Source organism: Chiloscyllium punctatum, chromosome 52, assembly GCF_047496795.1.
Source record: "Chiloscyllium punctatum isolate Juve2018m chromosome 52, sChiPun1.3, whole genome shotgun sequence".
Classification (NCBI taxonomy): domain Eukaryota; kingdom Metazoa; phylum Chordata; class Chondrichthyes; order Orectolobiformes; family Hemiscylliidae; genus Chiloscyllium; species Chiloscyllium punctatum.
The window spans coordinates 20,608,162-20,629,754 of NC_092790.1; the positions used below are offsets into that span (position 1 = coordinate 20,608,162).

General features: G+C 45.2%; 1 protein-coding gene across 1 annotated transcript; it reads right to left on the reverse strand.

The window, feature by feature from the left end:
• Positions 1–509: 509 nt before the first annotated feature.
• LOC140470621 (Fc receptor-like protein 2) lies at positions 510–21,457 on the reverse strand. The gene is made up of 12 exons (XM_072566668.1): positions 21,210–21,457; positions 19,447–19,704; positions 15,593–15,874; positions 14,572–14,844; positions 10,428–10,712; positions 9,218–9,520; positions 8,277–8,375; positions 7,256–7,286; positions 6,408–6,481; positions 4,292–4,351; positions 2,649–2,683; positions 510–629 (listed from the first exon to the last, which is right to left on the reverse strand). The coding sequence occupies exons 2-12, from the start codon at positions 19,565–19,567 to the stop codon at positions 510–512; spliced, it is 1,683 nt and encodes a 560-aa protein (XP_072422769.1). The 5' UTR covers positions 19,568–19,704; positions 21,210–21,457.
• Positions 21,458–21,593: the final 136 nt, after the last annotated feature.

Below are 21,593 nucleotides of genomic sequence, written 5' to 3' on the forward strand. Positions count from 1 at the left end.
AGCTGCACACTCCAGGACACGTTCACCCTGAAAAGTAACCAGTAAAACTGCCTGCTTTCTGGCTGAGTGTCTCCCACCTCTCAGAACCGTCTGATGATTTCTGTTCTAAATTATTCAGAATGGGACATTCACGTGATCGTCCTTTCAGAGAATGAGACAGATGATGCATTCCTCCCGTTAAACGTGGACGAACTGGAAAGCTTAATCCTCAGATATGCACATCACAGCGAAAGAGAGGCAGGTATTAAATATCCAAAGAAAGCAAGCAGCCAAAATAGTTTGATAAATTCAAAGCCCAGCGAGGTCCAGAACAGATTGATTGTCACACTGACGTGAAAGTAGCTTCCCCGGAAGAAAACGAGTGGAGTCAAATTGTGAAACACAGTTTATAACATAAAGTTAAGAAGTTTGTTATCTGTACACAGGAGGTACATTGTATCGCTTCACCAGTCGTTGCATTGAATCAAACGAACACCCCCCCCCCCCCCCCCCCAACCAATCTATCTTCTTTACCTCCGCTGAATATTCATATAAACGTTTCCGTCCCCTCCGTCTTCTTCCTGCGAGGGCTTGCTAAGGTTCAGTGTGGCGTATGTGATACAATAATCATCGGGGTCAGTCTTCGAATCCTGCAATGGAATGATATTGGAAGGAAATTGGAATCGAGTGGGAGCAAGAAGCTGAAGGGAATGGAGAGGTCCGTTGGAGTACAGGTAACAATGAGACTCAGAGGAAAATGGGAATCACCAGCAGGCAGTTCAAGGCCTGCAAGTTAGAAATCTGGCGGCAAAGTGATTTGGTCCCTATCTCTGAGACAGGAGGGCAGGGTTCAAGTCCCGCCTGCTCCTGTGGTCTGCGATATGGACATAGAAGCAGGAAGGTGATGTTGGAGTGTGACAGGGCTTTGGTGAGACCATTGTGTGCTGTTCCAATTTTTGCACTATTGCAAGGATGTGATATACTGGAGAGGGTGCAGAGGAGATTCATCAAGATGTTGTCTGGCACGGAGCATTTCAGTGATGAAGTGAGGCGGGATAGGCGTGGCTTGCTTTCGTTGGAGCAGAGTAGATGGAGGTGGTTTTGCTTTTGTTTTAATTTACTTATGAGACGGCAGCATCGTGGTTGGGCCCAGCGTTTGTTGCCCTGTCTCCAGTTGCTCTCCTGAGCCACTGTGCTCACAACTTCTGAAGGTTAACTGACAATTCACTTAGGGAGGGAATTCCAGCATTTTAAAGCAGCGACACTGAAGGAACGGCTGATGTATTTCCAAAGGACGTTAAGTGGCTCAGAGTGGAGCACACAAGGGTTGGTCTTCCCGTCTGCTGCCCCTGTCCTTCCAGGTGGAATTGGCTGTGGATTTGGAAGGTGATGTCTCAGGATGTTTTGGTGACTTTCTACAGTACATCTTGTAGAAAGTACACACTGCTGCTACCAATTGAGTGCAAATGACAACGGGCTGACAAGTATTTAACGTCAATATCAGTGATGTTTTAATTAGGTACGAAAGGGAACTGGAACATCAACACTAATACTGCCCCAATTTTGAAACTCATTTGTCTCTGAGCATTGGAAGTGGAATGCGAAACAGCGAGTAATCTCCTCCATTGATCAAGTGTTGCCTGTTATTGTTCATTGTGTTTAAAGGCAGACACAAAGCTGGGAGGGAGGAGGGCTGAGAAAGAGGAGGCAGAGATGCATCAGTGTGATTTGGACAAGTTGAATGAGTGGACCAATACACGACAGATGCAGTTTATTGTGGATCAGCGTGAGATTCCCCAACTGAGAGCAAAAACAGGGTGGTGAATTATTATCAGATAGTGATGGATTGGGAAAGGGTGAGGTGTAATAAGACTGGGTGCCCCTCATACACTAGTCACTGCAAGTGAACATTGCAGAAGCAGCAGGCTGTGAAGTAGGTAAGTGAATGTTGGCCTTCATAGTGAGAGGATTCGAGTCCAGGAGCAGGGATGTCTTGCTGCACTTGCACAGGATGAGACCATATCCTGGAGTACTGTGTGCGCAGTTTGGGTCTCCTTATCTGAGGAAGAATGTTCTGGCTATGGAGGGACTGCAGGGAAAATTTTCCAATATGATGCCTGGGATGGCAAGACAGACGGATGGAGATAGACTGTATTAATTAGGATAATATTCACAGCAGTTTCGAAGAATGACGGGGAAAGTCGTAGAATTGTAAGAGGACTAAACAGGATAAACACAGGAAGGAGGTTCCTGATAAACAGGAGGGAGTACAGAACCAGGACGTCACAGTCTGAAGGAGATGGAGTAGGACGGAGATGGGGCTTAATGCGTTCACATCGAGAGAGTGGGAGCCTGTGGACTTCTCTGCCACAGAAAGCAGTCTGGGTCAGAACACGGAATGTTGTTCAGGAAGGAGTTGGATAGAGTTCTTAGGGGCTAAAGGGAGAAAATGGGGAAGAGGAGACTGAGGTGGATGATGCTGTTGAACGGGGAGAGTAGGTTGGAAGGACTGAATGATGTACTCATGCCTCTACATTTCATGACATATTCCTCAATTAGTCTGATAATAATCCACAGTTCATGTTTTACACTGTGGATGCAAGGTATAAATCTACCTGCACATTCTGTGGCAATAGCCGTGGTCTATTTAGACATAAAATGTGGCATACCTTCTTCACATCGGAGCAGAAAGCAATACTGTTGCCTGAAAATAAAACAGAAAAAGATGAGAAGGAACTCGTTGTAGGCATTAGCGATTCGATCTGGACCCATTGAGGGCTGATCAACACTAAAGACGGAGCTGCATCTTGTGAAAGTGTAGCTGTACCTTTGTCAATTAAAAAAAACACAGTGCAACAATTTCTGAATTGTGCCCCTCTCAATCAATCCAGACATTTCAGAACATGACATTTGGAAAAATCGGCTCTGTTGAAATCCAGCAATTGGTTTTTTGACCAATAAGAAGGTGTATCAGTTTTTACGATGCTTGTCAGTGCAACGTCTTTGACAGGCCGCCTTAATCTCGTCATCCTTTGCATCACTTGCTCAGTACTTGTTCATAAAAGACAGGAATGAACTATTCAGGTTCCATATCTTTGGGTTTTCACTGCAGTATGCTAATAGTTCAGTGTGATGCAGCTGGCTGCAGGGTTAGTTTTTGCAATGCATTAAATGCCAACCTTTGCCATAAACATGGTTCCAATTGCCACACCAGCTGAAGTTGCCCTGAGGCATTCTCTCCTTCTGAACCTCTCCTCTCTCATGACGCACAATGACCGGCAAATTAAGTTCGATGATCCTCCCACTTCTCTCTCCCCCTCTCTCTCTCGCTCTCTGTCTCTCTGTCTCTCTCTCTCTCTCTCTCTGTGAGTGTGTGTGTGTGTGTGTGTGTGTGTGTCTGTCTGTCTGTCTGTCTCTCGCTGTCGAATGAGAAGACAGGATAATGGCTTGGAAGAACATGGCTTTTACAGCTCATCCCCTGACATGGTGACTAGAATGTGTTCTGAGAGACAGATTTCATTGTAGATAAGGCTAATTTCGATTCAAATGTCCCTTATAGGTGTTGAGAAGCATCTGCATGATAATTGTAAGCTCAACTTTCTGAACAACAATATGATTGGTGATGCTTTTAGTTTCGCGACTATCTCAAAACATTGAGTGGCAGTGTTTGGCAAGTTGGCCTTGAGTATAATGTCAAAAAAACGGGACTTGCTTTCTCTCTCTCCACAGATGCTGCCAGACCTGCTGAGTTTCTCCAGAATTGTCCGAATTTGTTTCAGATCTGCATCATCTGCAATTCTTAGATTTATGTGAAAATAATCTGCATCTGCCTCAGAGAAGAATAATGTACGTGTCGCACTGCCATTCTCACCCACAGAATCCCTCTCCAGTTGTTCTGTGAGTTTGTTCTGGATCACTGACAACATGTAAATCATCTCCGAATTCGTTGTCTTTGCCCGATCCGTCGGAGAAAAGGCGAGAGCTGATCAGATTAGAAGTTGTTTCTGATTGGCTGTTTTACTGCTCAATCTTGGTAAATGCTGGAGATTTTTTGGTGCATGCTCCAATCCCTCACAATCCTTTCACTGCAAGCACCAAACTACTGCATTTCCCTGTTTGGAACTGGTCTCTCTCTCTTTCAGTCTTTCTCTCTCTCTCTCTCTCACACACACAAACACACACACACACATCCCCAGCAGCTGGGATCGTGCTATTGTTGGAGTTCCTATGATTCCACCCTCCCCCACCACCAACACCCACCCCTCCCATCCCATCTCACACGATCGTCGTATTGAAGCTAAGAGATCTTTACCGGGCTCTTTTCTCTTCTTGATGGTGACCTCTGAATAAACCAGATCCGCGGTGGTGTTTTCTACAAAGGAATAAAGTGCCACAAGAAACACACATCAATCCGACAGCTTCACTCTAAAGGGCTAAATAATTCATAGATTTAATGGATAGAGCGATAACAGAGATTGATAGACAAATATACTTAGACTGAGATAGATAGGAGTTTGATTAAGAATGGGGTATGAAGGTTAAAGGGAAGAAAGGAAGAGAGTGAGGTTGAGGCACACATTAGCTCCAATTGAGGGGGAGAGGTGTCTCGATAGGCTGAATTGCCGAAATTTGCTCCTATATCTTATGGTCTCGTGATCTTATCTTGATAGGTAGATAGATAATTACGCATAAGAGACATTTCATTCGGAATCATTAAGTTAGCCCAGACATCTCGAAAGACTACTGTAAGGGAAAGGTGCTCCTCTTCATTATCAATTGCTTGGGTGCTCGTGTGTCTGAGGAAACGGATCTTTGCACAAATCGCTCGTTGTGAACAACCTCTGTTGGATTTTTCAACACCAGAGAACTCCGGCCTCAGTTTCCAATCTTACTTGAGATAAAATAAGCGTTAGTAAGTCGAGCAAAACACCCTAATGGAGTTCCAATCACAGAATATTAACAGCAGTAGCCGTTTGGAGAAGAGATTGGTGGAAGATAAAGATCTACAACACAGATCAAAGGCCCATTGAGTGTGTGTCAGACAAAAACAAGCACCTCACTATTTTCTGATCCCAACTCCCTTGCGCTGGAAATGTAGGTTTAGCATCGCAAGTGCACATTTAAATTCTTCTTCAATGAGAATTTATGCCTCTCCCACCCTTACAGGCAGTACCTTCCAGACTTCTCACCACACTCTGGTATTTCCTCGTATCCCCCTCTGAATGTCCTGCTCCTTACTTCAATCTGTGATGGCCAAGGTGATGAAGAAGGCATTTGACATGCATGACTTCATCGGACAGGACATGGAGTACAAGAGTTGCCAATTTATCTTGCAGCTACTTAAAATCCTTGTTAGGCCATAATTGGAGCATTGTGTACTGCTTTGGTCGCCACACTCCCAGTGGACGTGGAAGCTTTAGAGAGAGTGCAGAGAAGGTTCACTAAGACGTTGCCAACTCTCAAGTACATTGGCCAGGAGGAAAGGTGAACACTATGATTGTGTTCACTGGAAAGACGGCTGCTGAGAGGAAACCTGATCGAGGTCCCCCAAAACTTATGAGAGGCAGATAGGGTATTGTCAGAGGCTTTTTTCTCAGGATTGATGTTTTAATTTACAAAGGGGCACAGATTCAAGGTGGTGGTGGTGTTGGGGTGGGGTGGGTGGGGGTAATTTAAGGGAGATGTGCAAGGGAAGCTTTTCATGCAGTGAGTGGTTGGAACCTGAAGAGCATTGCCAGAAGTAATGGTGGAAGCAGGCACGTTTAACAGGTATCTGGGAGGTCACATGAACAGTGAGGGAACAGGGGGATAGGGACCAAATAAAGGCATGAGGTGCATTTTTTTTTTAGTTTGGTTGAGGCATGATGATTGGCACAGGCATGGTGGGCCGAAGGGCCTGTTCCTGTCCTGTGTTTTTCTTTTGTTCATTTTTGTCTGTTCATGGGCCCCATTGATCACTCTGTCGAGAGGGAAGGGTTTCTTCCTGTTTACCTTTTCTAAGTTTTTCATCATGTTATACATCTTAAACGAGAAGCAGTTGGCAACTTTGGGGGTTAAAGCGATTGATGGGTGTACGGCGGAGAAAGTGGGGAACCAGGGACTCGGTTGGATGTTCAGCCGTGATCTTATCATACAGGTCAGAGCAGGTTAGCAGAGCCAAGTGGCCTTTTTCTAGTTTCTATGGAAACTGGAGGTTGAGTTGGATGGTCAGCCACGATCATAATGAACGGCGGGGCAGGCGAGAAGAGTTGGTTGGTCTACTCCTGTCCACTACTTTCTGCGTTCCCCTTCAGCCACCGCAGCTCCAAGAAAATCTGTCCCACTCGAGCCCATCTGACGGTTTGGATGTTTATCCAGAATTTCTATCAGGTTACAGTGCACTCTGACTGTGTGGGACTTTTTAATCACACCGATACAATGGCACTCACCAGCAGTGTGTGCTGCTCCAACTACCGCATACTCCAGATTGCTGTCTGCTGCCCCTTCACCAGAAGGTTGGGATCTAGTTCCAGTAGAAAGGGGAAGGAAAGGAAGTCATCATTTAGAACAAAAAGCTTTCAACACCATGTTCAACTTCAACAAAACGGCAAATCTATCACACAAAATACAAAACCCAACGAGATCTGGTATTCCCTGGTCCCGCGTTTCTGGTTTCTATCCGAACATGGCGTTTTCTGAACCCTCAAGAAGCTGCCAATTTCTCCAAGTTGTTTTCACTAATGTCCTTTGGGGAAGGTAATCTGCCATCCTTATTTGGTCAGGGCCTACATGTGACTCCACACCCTGGTTAAATATAACTGCCCTAAGGGGCATTTAGGGATGGACAACAAATGCTGTCCTAGCCGGTGACAGTGTCATCCCCGTGAATAAATAAAAGCTGTCTGGGACCCTTAAGGATCTAAAAATGTGTTGCTGGAAAAGCGCAGTAGGTCAGGCAGCATCCAAGGAACACGAGAATCGACGTTTTGGGCATCTTTCCTGAAGAAGGGCTGATGCCCGAAACATCGATTCTCCTGCTCCTTGGATGCTGCCTGACCTGCTGCGCTTTTCCAGCAACACATTTTCAGCTCTGATCTCCAGCATCTGCAGTCCTCACTTTCTCCTCTGGGACCCTTAAGGAGTATGCTTTCCTGGTTTGTCGATAAGATGCATGTTAACAGCATGCAGTCATATCCAAGCTCCCTCTATGACATCTTCACTTCTATCGTCTCTCCCTGATTGAGAGGAATCGGGATAAACAATGGAAAATATAGAAACTGTCGTTTCAGTCACTTACATCCTGGGTTGTGACGCAGTTGACGAATTGTCTGCAGGGAAAGAGAGAATATTCTCAGCATAATTTATAGTAGCTCTGCACTGTCACAGAAAAGGAGCTGCCAAAGTGTTATCTCAGTCATAAACAGGGAATGTGCACATGAATAGATGATAATTGTCAAATCTGTCTTAATGCATTAAACAGCGTAATATTAAACAGCTGCATAGCGTTAGGGTGAGAGCAGGCATAGGGTGAGGGCTAGGACTATGATAACGTTTAAGGTTAGTGCGAGGTTGAGGGCCACGGTTAGAGTTAAGCTAAGAGTTACGTTTAAGGTTAGAGTTACAGTTATTTTATGGTTTGGATTAAGGTTAAGGTTAGAGTCAGGGTTAGGTTGAGAGTTTGGACTGGGGCGAGAGTTAGGGTTACGATCAGTATTACCTGTATTGTTAGGGTCAATGTTAAGGTTATGATTGAGTTACGTTTAAGTTTAAGTTTAATATCAGAGTTTGCGTTAAGGATAGGTTTGAGTTTATGGTTAGGTTTAGTGTGAGGGTAAGGGTTAAGGTTGAGCTAGGTTTGAGTTTAGGGTCTCGCTGCTGGCTAGGCTTCAGTTTATGTATCGGGTTAGGTCAGTCTGCCCAGTGGATACTGAATAAATTTAAGGAAGAAAGAAACATTGTTTTAACGAGTCATAGTTTAAAGAGCGTGAAGCAGGAAAGTGAATTGCATTAAATAACAGAGCAAGATCCTGAGGTGCTGAATGGGCTCTTCCTGTTCCCGGCAGTCATGGTCTTACTTCTCTCCTCCTCTCTTAGGTGCTCTGACACAGTGTGGTGGGTTACATTTACCGATCCAGCAGGCTAACTGTGTGAGTGCTCTCCCTCCATACTGTCAGGAACACTGTCTACTCCAGTTCCCGACCCACCACTTCCTTCCCTCGGCTCCCCCCGTTCAGCTGTAAGGTTACATTGTGGCGGGGCTGGCCGTATCATGGTGTGAGGATGTGGAACAAGTCCCATTCCCATGAGATGTTACAGACCTGAGGCCCTCCGGTGGATGTAGCAACCCAACACAAGCAGGCCAGCCATCAGCAGAACTGGGAGGAGCGATGCCATGATTTCCTTGGAATAGCTTCGAGCTGGAACCCAAAAACAATATTCAGCTCACGTTCACAAATTCACCAGGAAATTTTATCAATTAGCCCTGCGTGAGGTACACAGTTAACAGCAGACTGACCAACCATCACATATATGTAACTCCCTGCCACTATGGAGGTTTCAAGAGTCTCACTGTGTGGGACAATCCGGCCCATTGAACTACCTAACCAATTCCACTTTCCCCTACAACACCCCGCCCACACAGCTTTCAATGTTCTGACATTTCAAGTGCTGATCCAAGTATTTTGTAAATGTTGGGGGTTACCCTGCCAAGCAGCACATTCCAACCCCCACCACCCTTTGGGTGAAACAATCCTCAACCCCCCCCCCCCCCTTTAAACCTCCCGTCCTTCACTTTAAAATGACCTCCCCAACCCAGCCCTTGTTACTGACCCTTTAACTATGGGGAACAGCTGCTTCCTATTCCCCAGACCCTTCCCCTCACAATCATACATGTCTCTATTCGGTTCCCCTCTCAGCATTTACTGTTCCATAGAAAATATCCCAAGATTATCCAGCATCCCTCTCTTCCTGGCTAAAATCCTCTATCCCAGTAACATTCTGATAAGTCTCCTCTGCCCACTGCCCTCTCCATGAGCCGTAAAATTCCAAATTGTTATTGCATTCAAATTCCACTATCTGATCCCAGGCGGGATCCCAGGAATACCACGCATCATCACTTTGGATCAATAGCCTATTATAATACCACCAGCTATCACTTCCCCAAAAGAGATAGTTAACAGTGTCCAATTGCCACAGATTGAATGGAGCGAATGGCCTTTCCCTGTGCTCTGTCCATGTTCGATCCGAGTGTCACTGTTACCTCGCAGCGTGAATTCGATGTAGTCGCTGGTCACATTAAAAATGGTGTTGTTGGTTCCTTTGTTGATTGCTGCACAATGATACCTTCCGACATGGTCTCCCTGGAATGAATGAATGACCAGCTCACCACCATCAGCAGTCACATGGTAGTGTGCACTGCCGTTTCGTAACAGCACATTGTCACGGTACCAAAGGAACTGGGGCTCGGTGCCTTCCCTCACCCGACACCAGAGAACAAGGTGATCCCCAGACTGTATTTCAGTTCCGTTAATGAAGGAAATCAGCACAGCATCTGTGACAGGAACTGAGGAGAAAACACACCGTGATCAAAAAGCATGGAGTTTACCCATTGATTCAGATGGTCAGTGGGAATCAGTTTGACACAATGATTTTAAAAGAGAGTTAGGGGATTAGTTTTTTTCAAAAACTAATGTAAAGGATGGATATTATTAAATTGGAGTGAATATCGAAGAAATTTACAAGGATGTTGCAAGGATTCAACACTCTTGAGTTTTAGGGAGAGACTGGATAAGCTAAGACCTTTTCCTTTCAAGTGTAGGAGACTGAGGGGAGATCTCAAAAAAGTGTATCAGATTATGAGAGGCATAATTGGGGTGAATGCACTCAGTCTGTTTCCCAGCGCTTTGGTGTCGAGGAATGAGGGCATCAGTTTAAGGTTCGATGGGAAAGAATACAAGGGAAACCTGAAGGACAACTCTTTTACACACGGGGTGGTACGCATATGGAATGAGCTGCCAGTGCAAGTCGCTGAAGAGGGGACATCAACAACATTTAAAAGTCACTTGGACAAGTGGGATAGATACTGGAACAAGGAGAAGGATATTGGACCACGTGCAGGAACTTTGGGTTGCGCTGCTTTTGTTTCCAAAACTGTGCTGCTGGAAAAGCATAGTTGATGTTTCGAACATAAGCTCTTAAAAACATTCCTGATGAAGAGCTTATGCCCGAAACGACGACTTCCCTCCTGCACTAATGCTGCATAACCAGCTGTGCTTTACCTGCACCATCTTTTGACTCTGATCTCCAGCATCTGCAGCTCTCTCTCTCTCACTCACTTTCTCTCTCTCTGTTGCTTTAGTCTAAGGTGCGGTGTTCAAGGAGGAAGCACCAGCTTTGAGTAGGTCTCAGCAACATTATTCCCTGAGCTGATGGTTCCGTTACTCTTTGGGAGAGAATCCTTGTTAACTCACCTATCACTGTGATCTCTATGTCTTCACTGTGCTGTGGGCCGGTCACCTCATTTCTCACTGAGCAATGGTAAAACCCTTCATCTCTTCTGCTGATAGGCCCAATGTTGTAAACAAGCTCAGTGCTGTTGGAAAGCTCCCAGTACAGTTCCACACTTGAGCTGTTGTAGAATTGGTAATAAATCGGCAGAGAACCTTTGGAGACTGAACAGATTAAGGATCCTGTGTCTCCTTTGATTAGATCCTTTCTGGGTTGAATTGTCAGTTCTGGTTTTGACACTGGAATTCCTGTAATCGTAGACAAATGATAGATCATTGTATTTGGCGGAGTTAATTGCAAAATCAGTTATGAACATCATCACAGTTACGCAAAAACGCATATCCTTTTGTTTTTGTTCATTGGTTGGATGTGGGTGTCACTGGGTATCCAGTATTTCTTCTTCATCCCTCATGACACAGAGGGCAGTAGACGGTTGTCCGGCTGCAATCAACCTTTGGAATTGAATTCAGATTCTCCCATCTGTTAAGGTGGGTTTTGAGCCCAGAATATGAGTCGATTCACTGAATTCTTAGGATATAGAACAGTACACATAGGGACTAGTCCTTCAACCCACCGTGTCTGCGCATGACTGTGATGTCATTCTATATGAACTCCATCTGAATACATGTGGCCTGTATCCATCTACTCCTTAAATAATCAAGTGTCTGTCTCTGTGCCTAGTAAACATTGATTCGTATTTATTTCTACCAACTGCTCTGGCAGTGTGTGCCAGGCACCTCCAACTCTCTGTGTAGAATCATAGAGTCATAGAGATGTAGCGCAGCTTCAGTCCAACTCGTCCGTGCCGACCAGGTATCCTAAATTAATCTAGGCCCATTTGCCAGCACTTGACACTTATGTCTCTAAACCCTTCCAATTCATATACCCAACAATTGTCTTTTAAATATTGTAATCTTACCAGCTTCCACCACTTCCTCTGGCAGCTCATTCCATAGAAGCACCACCCTTTGTTTGAAACGGTTATTCCTTAGGTCCCTATTAAATTATCCCCCTCTTACTCTAAACGTATGCCCTCTAGTTTTGCACGTCCCACCCCCTGCCCGTAGAATAAGACTTTGTCTATTTTCCCTCGCCATGCCCCTCTTGATTTTATAAACCACAATAAGGTCACCTTGCAGCCTCCAATGCTCCAAAGAAATCAAACCCAGTTTATTCAGCCTTTCCAGACAGTTCAAATCCTCCAACCCTGGCAACATTCTTGTATTTTTTTTCCTAAACCTTTTCAAATTTCACAATATTCTTCCTTTCGGAGGGAAACCAGATTTGCACACATTATTCCAGAAGTGGTCTTACCTTTGTTCTGTGCAGCCGCCACATGACCTCCCAACTCCTATACAAAATGCTCCAACGAATAAAGGAAAGCATACTAATCACCTTCTTCACTATCTTATCTATGTGCAAATCCACTTTAAGGGAACTGTAAATCTGCACTCCAAGGTCACTTTGTTCAGCAACAGTCCCCAGGACCTTACAATTAAGTGCATAAGTTCTGCCTTGTATTGCCTTTTTAAAATGCAGCACCTCATTTTTATCTAAATTACACTCCAGCAGCCGTCCTCCGCCCATTGCCCCATCTAATCAAGATCCTGTTGTACTCCTCGATAATGTTTACTAGCATATCCCCTTCAAACGGTCCTCCTCTCACACTAAAGCTGTGCGCCCCATCCTAATATTTGACTTTTCCAACCTGGGAGAGAGACACTGACTATCCACTCTGTCCACGACTCTCATAATTTCGTGTACGTTAATCAGGTCCCCCTACAACCTCCAGCACCTTCGTGAAAACAATCCAAGTTTGTCCAATCTCTCCTCATAGCTCACATACTCCAATCCAGGCAATATCCAGATAAACCTGCTTTGCACGGCTCGAAAGCCTCCTCATCTTTGCTATAGTGTGGGCAACAGATCTACATATATCCTCCAAACATGGTAGAACTAAAATCTTATACAGCTACAATATGACTTGCCAACTTTTATAGTCATTGCCCTGACTGATGATAGCAAGCATGCCATATGACTTCTTTACCACCTTATCCACTTGTGTTGTCACTTTCAGAGAACTATGGACTTGCACCCCAAGATCCCTCTGTTTCTCAATGCTCCAAAGGTTCCTGCCATTTACTGCATATTTTCCTCTTGCATTTTACCTCCCAAAAATGCATCATCTCAAATTAGTCTGGATTAAAATCCAGATATGATTTCTCTGACTAATTTTCAGGCTGATCTAAATTATTTGACAACCTTTCTCAGTGTCCACAGGAACATCAAATTTCATGTCATTTGCAAACTTATTAATTAGACATGGTAAGCGTAGGAAACATGTTATTGATAATCGAGAGACATCCAGGGATTACAGTCTAAAGGAGATGGAGCAGGACTGAGATGGGGATGAATGCCTTCACCAAGAGTGTGGGGAGACTGTGAAATTCTCTGCCACAGAATATGGTCGGAGCCAGAACATTGAATGTGGTTCAAGCAGGAGGTGGATAGAATGCTTAGGGTCTAAAGGAAGAGAGCAAGAGGACAGGGGCCTGAGATGGAAGATCAGCCACAATCCTAGTGAATGGGCACATCAAACAGGAAGGCCCGAATGGCCTGTTGCAATTTACATGTTTCCATGATTTTCTGGGTAGTGAATCCCACAGGCTCTTCTTTTTTTTTTTATTTCAAAAATATACTTTATTCATAAATGATCTGATGGTCTGTACATTGGATCATGCCATACATATGTCCATATTTACAAACACAGATTCGACTTTATTCTTGTCCTTTACAATCCTGTGCATTTTTTCAATCTTGTATATATACATATATTTGGCTGAGGCATCAGCAGAGCCCAAAAAAACGTCTGTATGGGCCCCCTGTTCTTCTTTCGGCAGGCCGATCTTACACAGTGGTCTTTCCCCACCGCGCCTTGGCGGCAGCTGCCCCAAGCTTCAGCGCGTCCCTCAACACGTAGTCTTGGACCTTGGAATGTGCCAGTCTGCAACACTCGGTCGGGGTCAACTCCTTCAGCTGGAAGATCAACAGGTTTCGGACCGCCCAGAGAGCGTCCTTCACCGAGTTGATGATCCTCCAGGCGCAGTTAATGTTCGTCTCGGTGTGAGTCCCGGGGAACAGGCCGTAGAGCACGGAGTCCCGCGTCACGGCGCTGCTCGGGACGAACCTCGACAAGCACCACTGCATTCCTCTCCAGACTTCCTCTGCATAGGCACATTCCAGAAGGAGGTGTGTGACAGTCTCGTCCCCCCCGCAGCCCCTTCGAGGGCAGCGTGCGGTGCGGCAGAGAGTCCGGGCGTGCATAAAGGATCTCACAGGCAGAGCCCTTCTCACCACCAGCCAAGCCACGTCTTGGTGCTTGTTGGAAAGTTCTGGCGATGAGGCATTCTGCCAAATGGCTTTGACAGTCTGCTCAGGGAACCGCTCGACAGGATCCGCCCTCTCCTTTTCCCGAAGGGTCTCAAGGATGCTACGTGCTGACCACTTCCTGATGGACTTGTGGTCAAAGGTGTTTTTCCTCATAAATATCTCCACGAAGGACAGGTGATACGGAACGGTCCAACTACTCGGAGCGAGTAGCGAGGCCAGGCCCATCCTTCGCAACACCGGGGACAGGTAGAACCTCAGTACGTAGTGACACTTGGTGTTTGCGTACCGGGGATCCACGCACAGCTTGATGCAGCCACACACAAAGGTGGCCATCAGGGTGAGGGTGGCATTGGGCGTGTTTTTTCCCCCATTGCACCGGTCTTTGTACATTGAGTCTCTTCGGACCCGGTCCATCTTTGATCTCCAAATGAATTGGAAGATGGCCCGGGTGACTGCGGCGGCACAGGTCCTGGGGATAGGCCAGACCTGTGCCACATATAGCAATACTGAGAGTACCTCTTTCTGGGTAGTGAATCCCACAGGCTCTTCACTCTGTGTGAAGACATTTCTCCCCATTTCAGTCCTAAATGCCAATACCATGTGCTGTTTGCCTCTAGCTCAGTAATATACGCCTTTGAGATGTGGGGAGTGATGACAAATTGTCTCTATTCTGAACCTTTAACATTAAAGAAACGGACGATGATAAATGATACTTACGCATGATGGACAAATGGAGCTGGTTACTGCATTTCCACACCTTCCCGTCTGTGACTTCACAATGATAAATACCTGAGTCTGTCGGACGAGCTGACTCAGATATGTAATCACTGTGGTGCGATGGAGACTGGAGAACAATTCCATTTCTGTAAAAACTGTACTGTAAGGAAGCTTGGGAGGGATTCGCTTCAACCCAGCACACCAGTTTGACCCGTTGTCCATCAAAAAGCTGTTCCTCAGGACGCACGGTCAACACAGGGACGGTGTAGACCTCTGGAAAGCAGAAGGACATGTTTCTGTTTCAGCCTGTAGAGTGTCTGGCCTTAGGTACCCTCAGCGATCAGAACGAGAGCAAGAAAATCCCGAGACGGTGTTAGTGCAGGACATTCCTAACAATCCTTCAAGGCCTATCAAGGCTGTTAACATCGAGTCAGCTCGAGGTCAGATTTGGTGACGATCGTGATTGCATTTGGAATGAATAAATACAGCCGCAGCAAGAGGCATTGTACCCGATTCTGGAATCCACATTCTCGGAGGGACAGGATGGCGCTGGGAGATGGTGCAGAGGGAGATTTACGGTGATGTTGCCTTGGAGCTGCAGAGCTTCAGTAATGAAGAGAGATTGGATAGAATGGGATTGTTCTCCTTCGAGCAGAGGAAATTGAGACAAGGGTGAAGGTGATGATGGAGATGTATAAAATGATGAGGGGTGTAGATAGGAGGAAACCTTAACCATTTAGTGCAGGGAGGGGGACATCGATTGAAGGTCATGAGCAGAAGGTTTAGAAGGGATGAGAGGAAACACATTTTCACTCAGATTATCTGGAACTCACTGCCTGTTAGGGTAGGAGAGGTAGAAACCCCCATTGCATTGAAGAGTGTTTCGAAGTGCACTCGTGAGGCCAAGGCTATAGTGCCACATGTTCGGAAAATAGTGATTATAGAATAGCGAGATGGCTGTTTCTGACTCTATGGGTCGAAGGACCTTTCATTTGAGCTGGGAATAATGACAGATAGTTACGTTTAATGGAAATATGAATGCTGCTGCTCCTCTTCCTCAGATTGTAAACTTTGTTGACCGCTTCACAGGTGTAATTCCCAGAAATGTTGACAGCCGCTGCGTTGATGGCGTACACGCTGTCATGACCAGGCACGTCCTCCAGGGCGGCGCTGTCTCTGTAAAATGAGTAGTGAAGCAGGTCGAAGGGCTGTGCCACCGGGACAGTGCACGTCAGCGTGACCGGGAGGCCCTCGAACACTTCCGACGCCGGTTCCACCCTCAGCACCGGCTTGGCGAAGCGTTCTGGAATGTAACACACAATTGGGACTCATTAATCTACTGCTATTATCACAGAGCGAAAGGCACAATGGCGATACGGGATGAAGGGTGTGAGCATTTACTGACAAAGGACAGGGGAGAGGGAGAAATTTTATCTTTCTCTTGCTTTCCAAATTTAAAATTCTTTTTGATGGCACTACAGTCAGAGAATCATACAGGACAGAAACAGAGATTTTGGCCTTTCTCGTCCATGCTAACCAGGTTTGCCAAACTGATTTAATGCTATTTGTCTGTATTTGGCCTATGTCCCTCTAAAGCTTTGCTATTCACAAATTTATCCAAACGCCTTTTAAATGCTGTCATTGTATCTGACTCCCCCAGTACTTCCTCTGGCGGCTCAGTCCACACATGCACCACCCTCATGGCCCTCAGGTCCTTTTCAAATTTTTCCCTTCATCTTAAAGTTATGCCTTCTTGTTTTGGACCCCCCTACTCCTTGCTTTAATCACCTTTTCTCTGCCCTCATGACTTTATTGACCTCATTGAGGTTACCGCTCAGTCTCCAATAACCCAGCCTATTCTGCCTCTCCCCATGACTCACAACCCTTTCACTTTCGATTATCCTGGGATGGGTACAACGCAAATACCAACTGTCTGTCCTCTTCGTGTCTCTGTGTGAGCCCGCAATCTCATTCTCTCTCTGTGTGAGCCCGCAATCATCTCAAAGAATGTGCCAGTCCAAGTCGTGATGTTGTCAAATGTGATCAATCACTGCCAGGATTATCAAAAGAATGGGGACGGTATGGTTTACACTTCAATTGCACATGGCATATTGGGTCAGCATTGGATGTACTGTGCATTGTATTGGTGTCCTTACTTAAGGAATGATATAAGTTCATCACGAGACGTTCAGGTGGTTTGTAATAGACTGTAAGACTACAAGATATAGGAATAAAAGAAGATCGTTGGCTCATTGAGACTGCTCCAACATTCAATGAATTCATGTCTGATGCGATCATTCTCCAATCCCCTTTCCTGCTTTTTATTCCACATAATCTCTCTTCTTAAAAATCTTCTTTCTCTCTCTCCGCCTTGAATGCACTCTACACCCCAGCCAGATCAGGCCTCTGCGGCAAAGAATTTCACAGATTCACTCCCTTCAGAGAGAAGTTCCACCTCATCTCTATCTTCAATGGGCGATCACCAACCCTGCCCCCTAATATTCTGAGAGTTCCCAGACTCTCCCAAACAAGAGGAAAACATTTCTCTCTGCATTTCCCCTGTCAACTTCCTAGAAGAACCTTCAACAAATCTCTCATTCTTCTAGACAGACCCAACCCACTCCACCTTTCCACCATCAAACAGTACCTCCAGAAGAACAGCCTCCAATGCCCAATCTACAGTCTTTCAGATATGGCGCACAAAATATTCACACTATTCCCCTGTAGTCTTTCTAGTATGTTGTAGAATATGAGCAAACGTCCCCCTCCTCACCCCACCCCGGGTTCATGTTCCATGAGCTCCTCTGTTCTTCCTGCCAAATCGCAAAATCGAACGTTTCCCCACATTGTCTTGTATCGGCCAGGTTTGTGCCCATTTCCTTACAATCAATCTGTATGCCATTGCAGACCCTCTGTGTCATACTCGTCACTTGCCTTGTGAACTATTTCCATATCTTCCACAAACTTGGTGGAAGTCCAATCCATTGACCGGCTCAGACCCGGGGGCGGGGGGGGGGGGGGGGGGGGGGGGGGGGAGTGGTTGGATTGGCGTTTGAAAAAAAAAGATGGAAAGGCTGTAGACCGTGAAGAACGTAACCTTAGAGAATAAAGTAATCTTCATCAATTGGGCAAACAGTCACATGGAGTGTAATGTGGTTAAGTGACAGGTTAATATGTCTTTTGCATGGAACAAACAAGAGCAGGACTAATAGAGTGAATGGTAGGACCCTGGATATTCTTGTTGAACAGACAGACTGAGTGTTGGCGGTGCATAGTTCCTTGAAGCTTCTGTTGCAAATAGACAGTGGGAAAGAAGGTTTTTGGCAAGCTTGCCTGCATTGTTCAGGCCATTGAGTACATGACTTGGAACATCATTTTCCGAATGTACGGAGTGTGTTTGACGTCAACTCTGGAGGGCCGCGTGCAATTCTGGTCACCTTATTACTAGGAAGATGTTCCTAAACTGGAAGGTTGACAGAAACAAAATGTGCAACAATGTTACTGAGACCCAAAAGTGAGGCTGGGACTGCTTTCGCTGGAGTGTTGGCGATTCAAAGTTTATAAAATCATGTAATACATAGCTATGATGAATAGCCGTGGTCTTTTCCACAGTATCGGTGAGTCTGAAACTTGGAGGGGTTAGGGTTTGATATGCGAGGGGAATGATTGAAAAGGGATATGAAGAGCAACGTTTTCACACACACAGTGCCGTGTGGATGGAAAGAGCTGCCAGTGAAACAGGTAGGGATAGATACAACTATAATATTTTTTAAAATGGACAGGTATATGACTGGAAAAGCTTTCGAGGGATTTGCACCCAATGCAATTGGGACTCATTCAGCTTAGGAAAACTGGTTGGCATGGACAAATTGGGCGGAAAGGCCTGTTTCCATGTTGCATGATTCCATGACTCTATTTAACAATGATATACTAAGTCCATAGACATGAGTCATGTCAACATATTAAAACTTCCCCCAGATTTCACCAGAGACACAGGGTTGTCTTCTGAGGAGAGATTGAGCAGGTCAGAGCTTACAGTATGTGATGTTGTTTGGTGTCAAGCTCAGTCGGCTGGATGACTGGTCTGAGTTGCAGATGGCGTCTATGGTGTGGGTTCAATTCCAACACCAGCTGAGGTGACCACGAAAGATTCTACATCTCCACCTCTCCCCTCTACTGAGGCGTGGTACCCCTCAGATTCGTCCACCACCCAGTCCCCTCTCTCACTGATTAAAGAGTCGGACCATGGTGACTTTACTCATCCGATGTTAAAGGGACGATTAACAAAGGCGATGGGGACAAAATGTTCCCTCATATGGGACAATCTGGTCCGAGACGTCGTTGCTTCAGTAGAAGATCTGGGGACAGATTCCAAACAGAGATAAGGACGAATGGCTTCTCTCAAAGGTAGGTGAGCAGGTTGGAAGGTAATGAGTGTAGAGCGAATGAGCTCGAGTTATTTTCTCTGGAACAGACAAAGTTGAAGGGGGTACCTGACAGAGTTGTGTAGGATTATGGACAGGATGAATTGGAAACAGCTTTTCCCCTCAGCTGAAGGGTCAGTAACAAGGAACACATCAGTTCCATGTGAAAGGCAGGAAGTTGAAAGGGGGATTGAGGATTGATTCACCTCCAGGATGGTGGGGGTCTGGTGTTCACTGCCTGGAAAGTTAGTGGAGGCAGGAAAACACAAGCTTTAAAAGGTAAATGGGTGAGCAATTCAAGGGACATAATGTTCAAGACAATGCGGAAAAGTGGGTTTGAACAAAGGCCCACCTTTATTATGGATAATTCCGAATGTTTCCTGGTGTTTAAAGTAACAACTGAGACTGGTATGCACATTGTCTATCACAGATTGCAAAATCAAGTACGTACCTATTACCTGAACTTTAACATTTCGTGATTCAGACCAATCAATTTTACAACTGTACCATCCACTGTCATCGGTGCTGTTTACTTTAATGCTATAAGATGATTCACGTCCAGGAAGCGACATGGAATGGAACTTCTTGCCATTTCTATAAAAGGCAAATTCCTTGCTCCACCAATGATCGTATTTGTACCGACAATTCAGTTTTAGTGTTTCTCCTTCCAAAGGTGAAACTGGGACAACATGGAAAGCCACATTTCTATCTAAATCAAAGGTAAAGTTGCATCATTACAGCTCACCATAGGCATTTGTTACATTGGAAACTGCTATAAAAAAAACCGTGATCACTGATAATTTATTGCCCAAGCACATTTTCAAGTATCGGCCAGCCAATCCCCAATATTAAATACAATCCAGTCCAGAGAACTACTATCAGTTTGTTTTCAACTTCCCTGGAGTGTTAAATACAGTCTTGGACCCCTAACCTGAGGAGAGGTCATAAGACCATGATAGACAGAAACAGGAGTATGCAATTTGGCTATCACGTCCCCTCCAGTTAAAGCGATCAGGCCATAAGAATATGAACAGAATTAGCTCGCTCATCCAATCGAATCTGCTCCACTATTCATGCGATCATGATTGATCTGATCTCCACTTTCCTGCCTTTTTGTTCCGTAAACCTCGATTCCCCTCCCAGCTTTAAAATCTGTCTATTTTACCCTCAAATATTTTCAATGAACCAGCCTTGACAGCCCTCCGGAATAAAGAACGCCAAAGACTCACTCCCCTCCGAGAGAAGAAATTCCTCTTCATCTCCATCTTTAATGGGCAATTCCAAACGCCCCGCCCACCACCACGCCCCGCCCCTGCCGAGCCCCTATTCTAAGATGATGGCCCTGTGATCGATGCCTCACCCACACAAGAGTAAACAACCTCTCTCCAAATATACCCTGTCATGTACCTCTAACAATCTTCAAAGAGGCAGCTTTTAATTCTACTAAACTTCAGTGAGTGCGGGCCCAACCTCGTCAAACGCTCCTCGTGAGAAATTACTGACTCCCATGTGAGGTACCAAACTTAACATAAGTAACTGACTGAGCAAAACTAAAGTTTCAGCATTAAATCATGTTGAAACATTTGCATTTGGTTGAAAATTGGTTTGGAGGTCAAGGAAATGGTACAGTTTTGGTCGCCACACTACCAGAAGGGTGTGGAGGCTTTGGAGAGGCAATTGAACTTGTTTATCAAGGTAGTGCCTGGTTCGGAGGGTATTAGCTAAGAGGAGATATTGCACAAATTCAGTTTGTTCTTGCTTGAATGTCAGAAGGAAAAGGATGACCTGATTGAAGTTTATAAAATTATGAGCTGTATGGATTGAAATGAATGCCAGAGCCTTTTTCCCAGGGTAGGAACGTCAATTACTCAGAGACATAGGTTTATGAAAAAAAAAGATGATTCTAAGAAGATGTAAGGAGTACCTTCTTTTCCAAAGAGGGTGGTAAATACCTGAAATTTACTGCCAGAGGATGTGGTGGAAGCAGATACAATCGCAATATTTAAGGGGCGTTTGGCAGATAAATGACCAGGCAGAAAATAGAGGGACATGGACAGCCGAGAGGGAAAGGGTTTCAGTTTAGATAGGCATCATGTTGCATCACAGTCTTGTTAGGCTGAAAGGACTGTCCTGTGCTGTATATTCTTTGAAAAATGTGCAGTCCATTTCCATGCAATCTTTAAAAAATGCAAATGAAAGTCAAATTTCACTTACCCGTGACGACAACTTCAACAGTTTCACTCTCTTTCCATGAGTTGTATATCGCACAGTGATAAGACCCACCAGTTTCATTGTTCGCGACTGTTTCATAAATATTACCCCATCGAGAAGTGAAAGACCGTCCGTTTTTGGACCAAATAACAGCCCGTTCTCTTTCTGTCCCACATTGAAATTTTAAAGTCTCTCCTTCTTTTACAAATCCATTTGTGGGATATACATTAAGCACGGGCCTTCTGAAAGCTGAAGAGAGAGAGAGAGAGAAGCAGAAAGGTTCAGGATCAAATCATTGCATCATGTTGACCTCTCACTACTATAAACACAGTGTGCAGTTCAGCCTCAGTTTCCCAGGATAGAGAGTTCAAGTTGAAGTTGTCTATT

Coding starts and splice junctions, on each gene's coding strand:
- LOC140470621 (XM_072566668.1), bottom strand. CDS start 19,567: ATGTCGCTTCCTGGACGTGAATCATCTTATAGCATTAAAGTAAACAGC. Junction 10,713..14,571: donor GCTCCATTTGTCCATCATGC/GTAAGTATCATT, acceptor CTACGATTACAG/GAATTCCAGTGTCAAAACCA. Junction 630..2,648: donor TCTGCTCCGATGTGAAGAAG/GTATGCCACATT, acceptor ATTCCATTGCAG/GATTCGAAGACTGACCCCGA.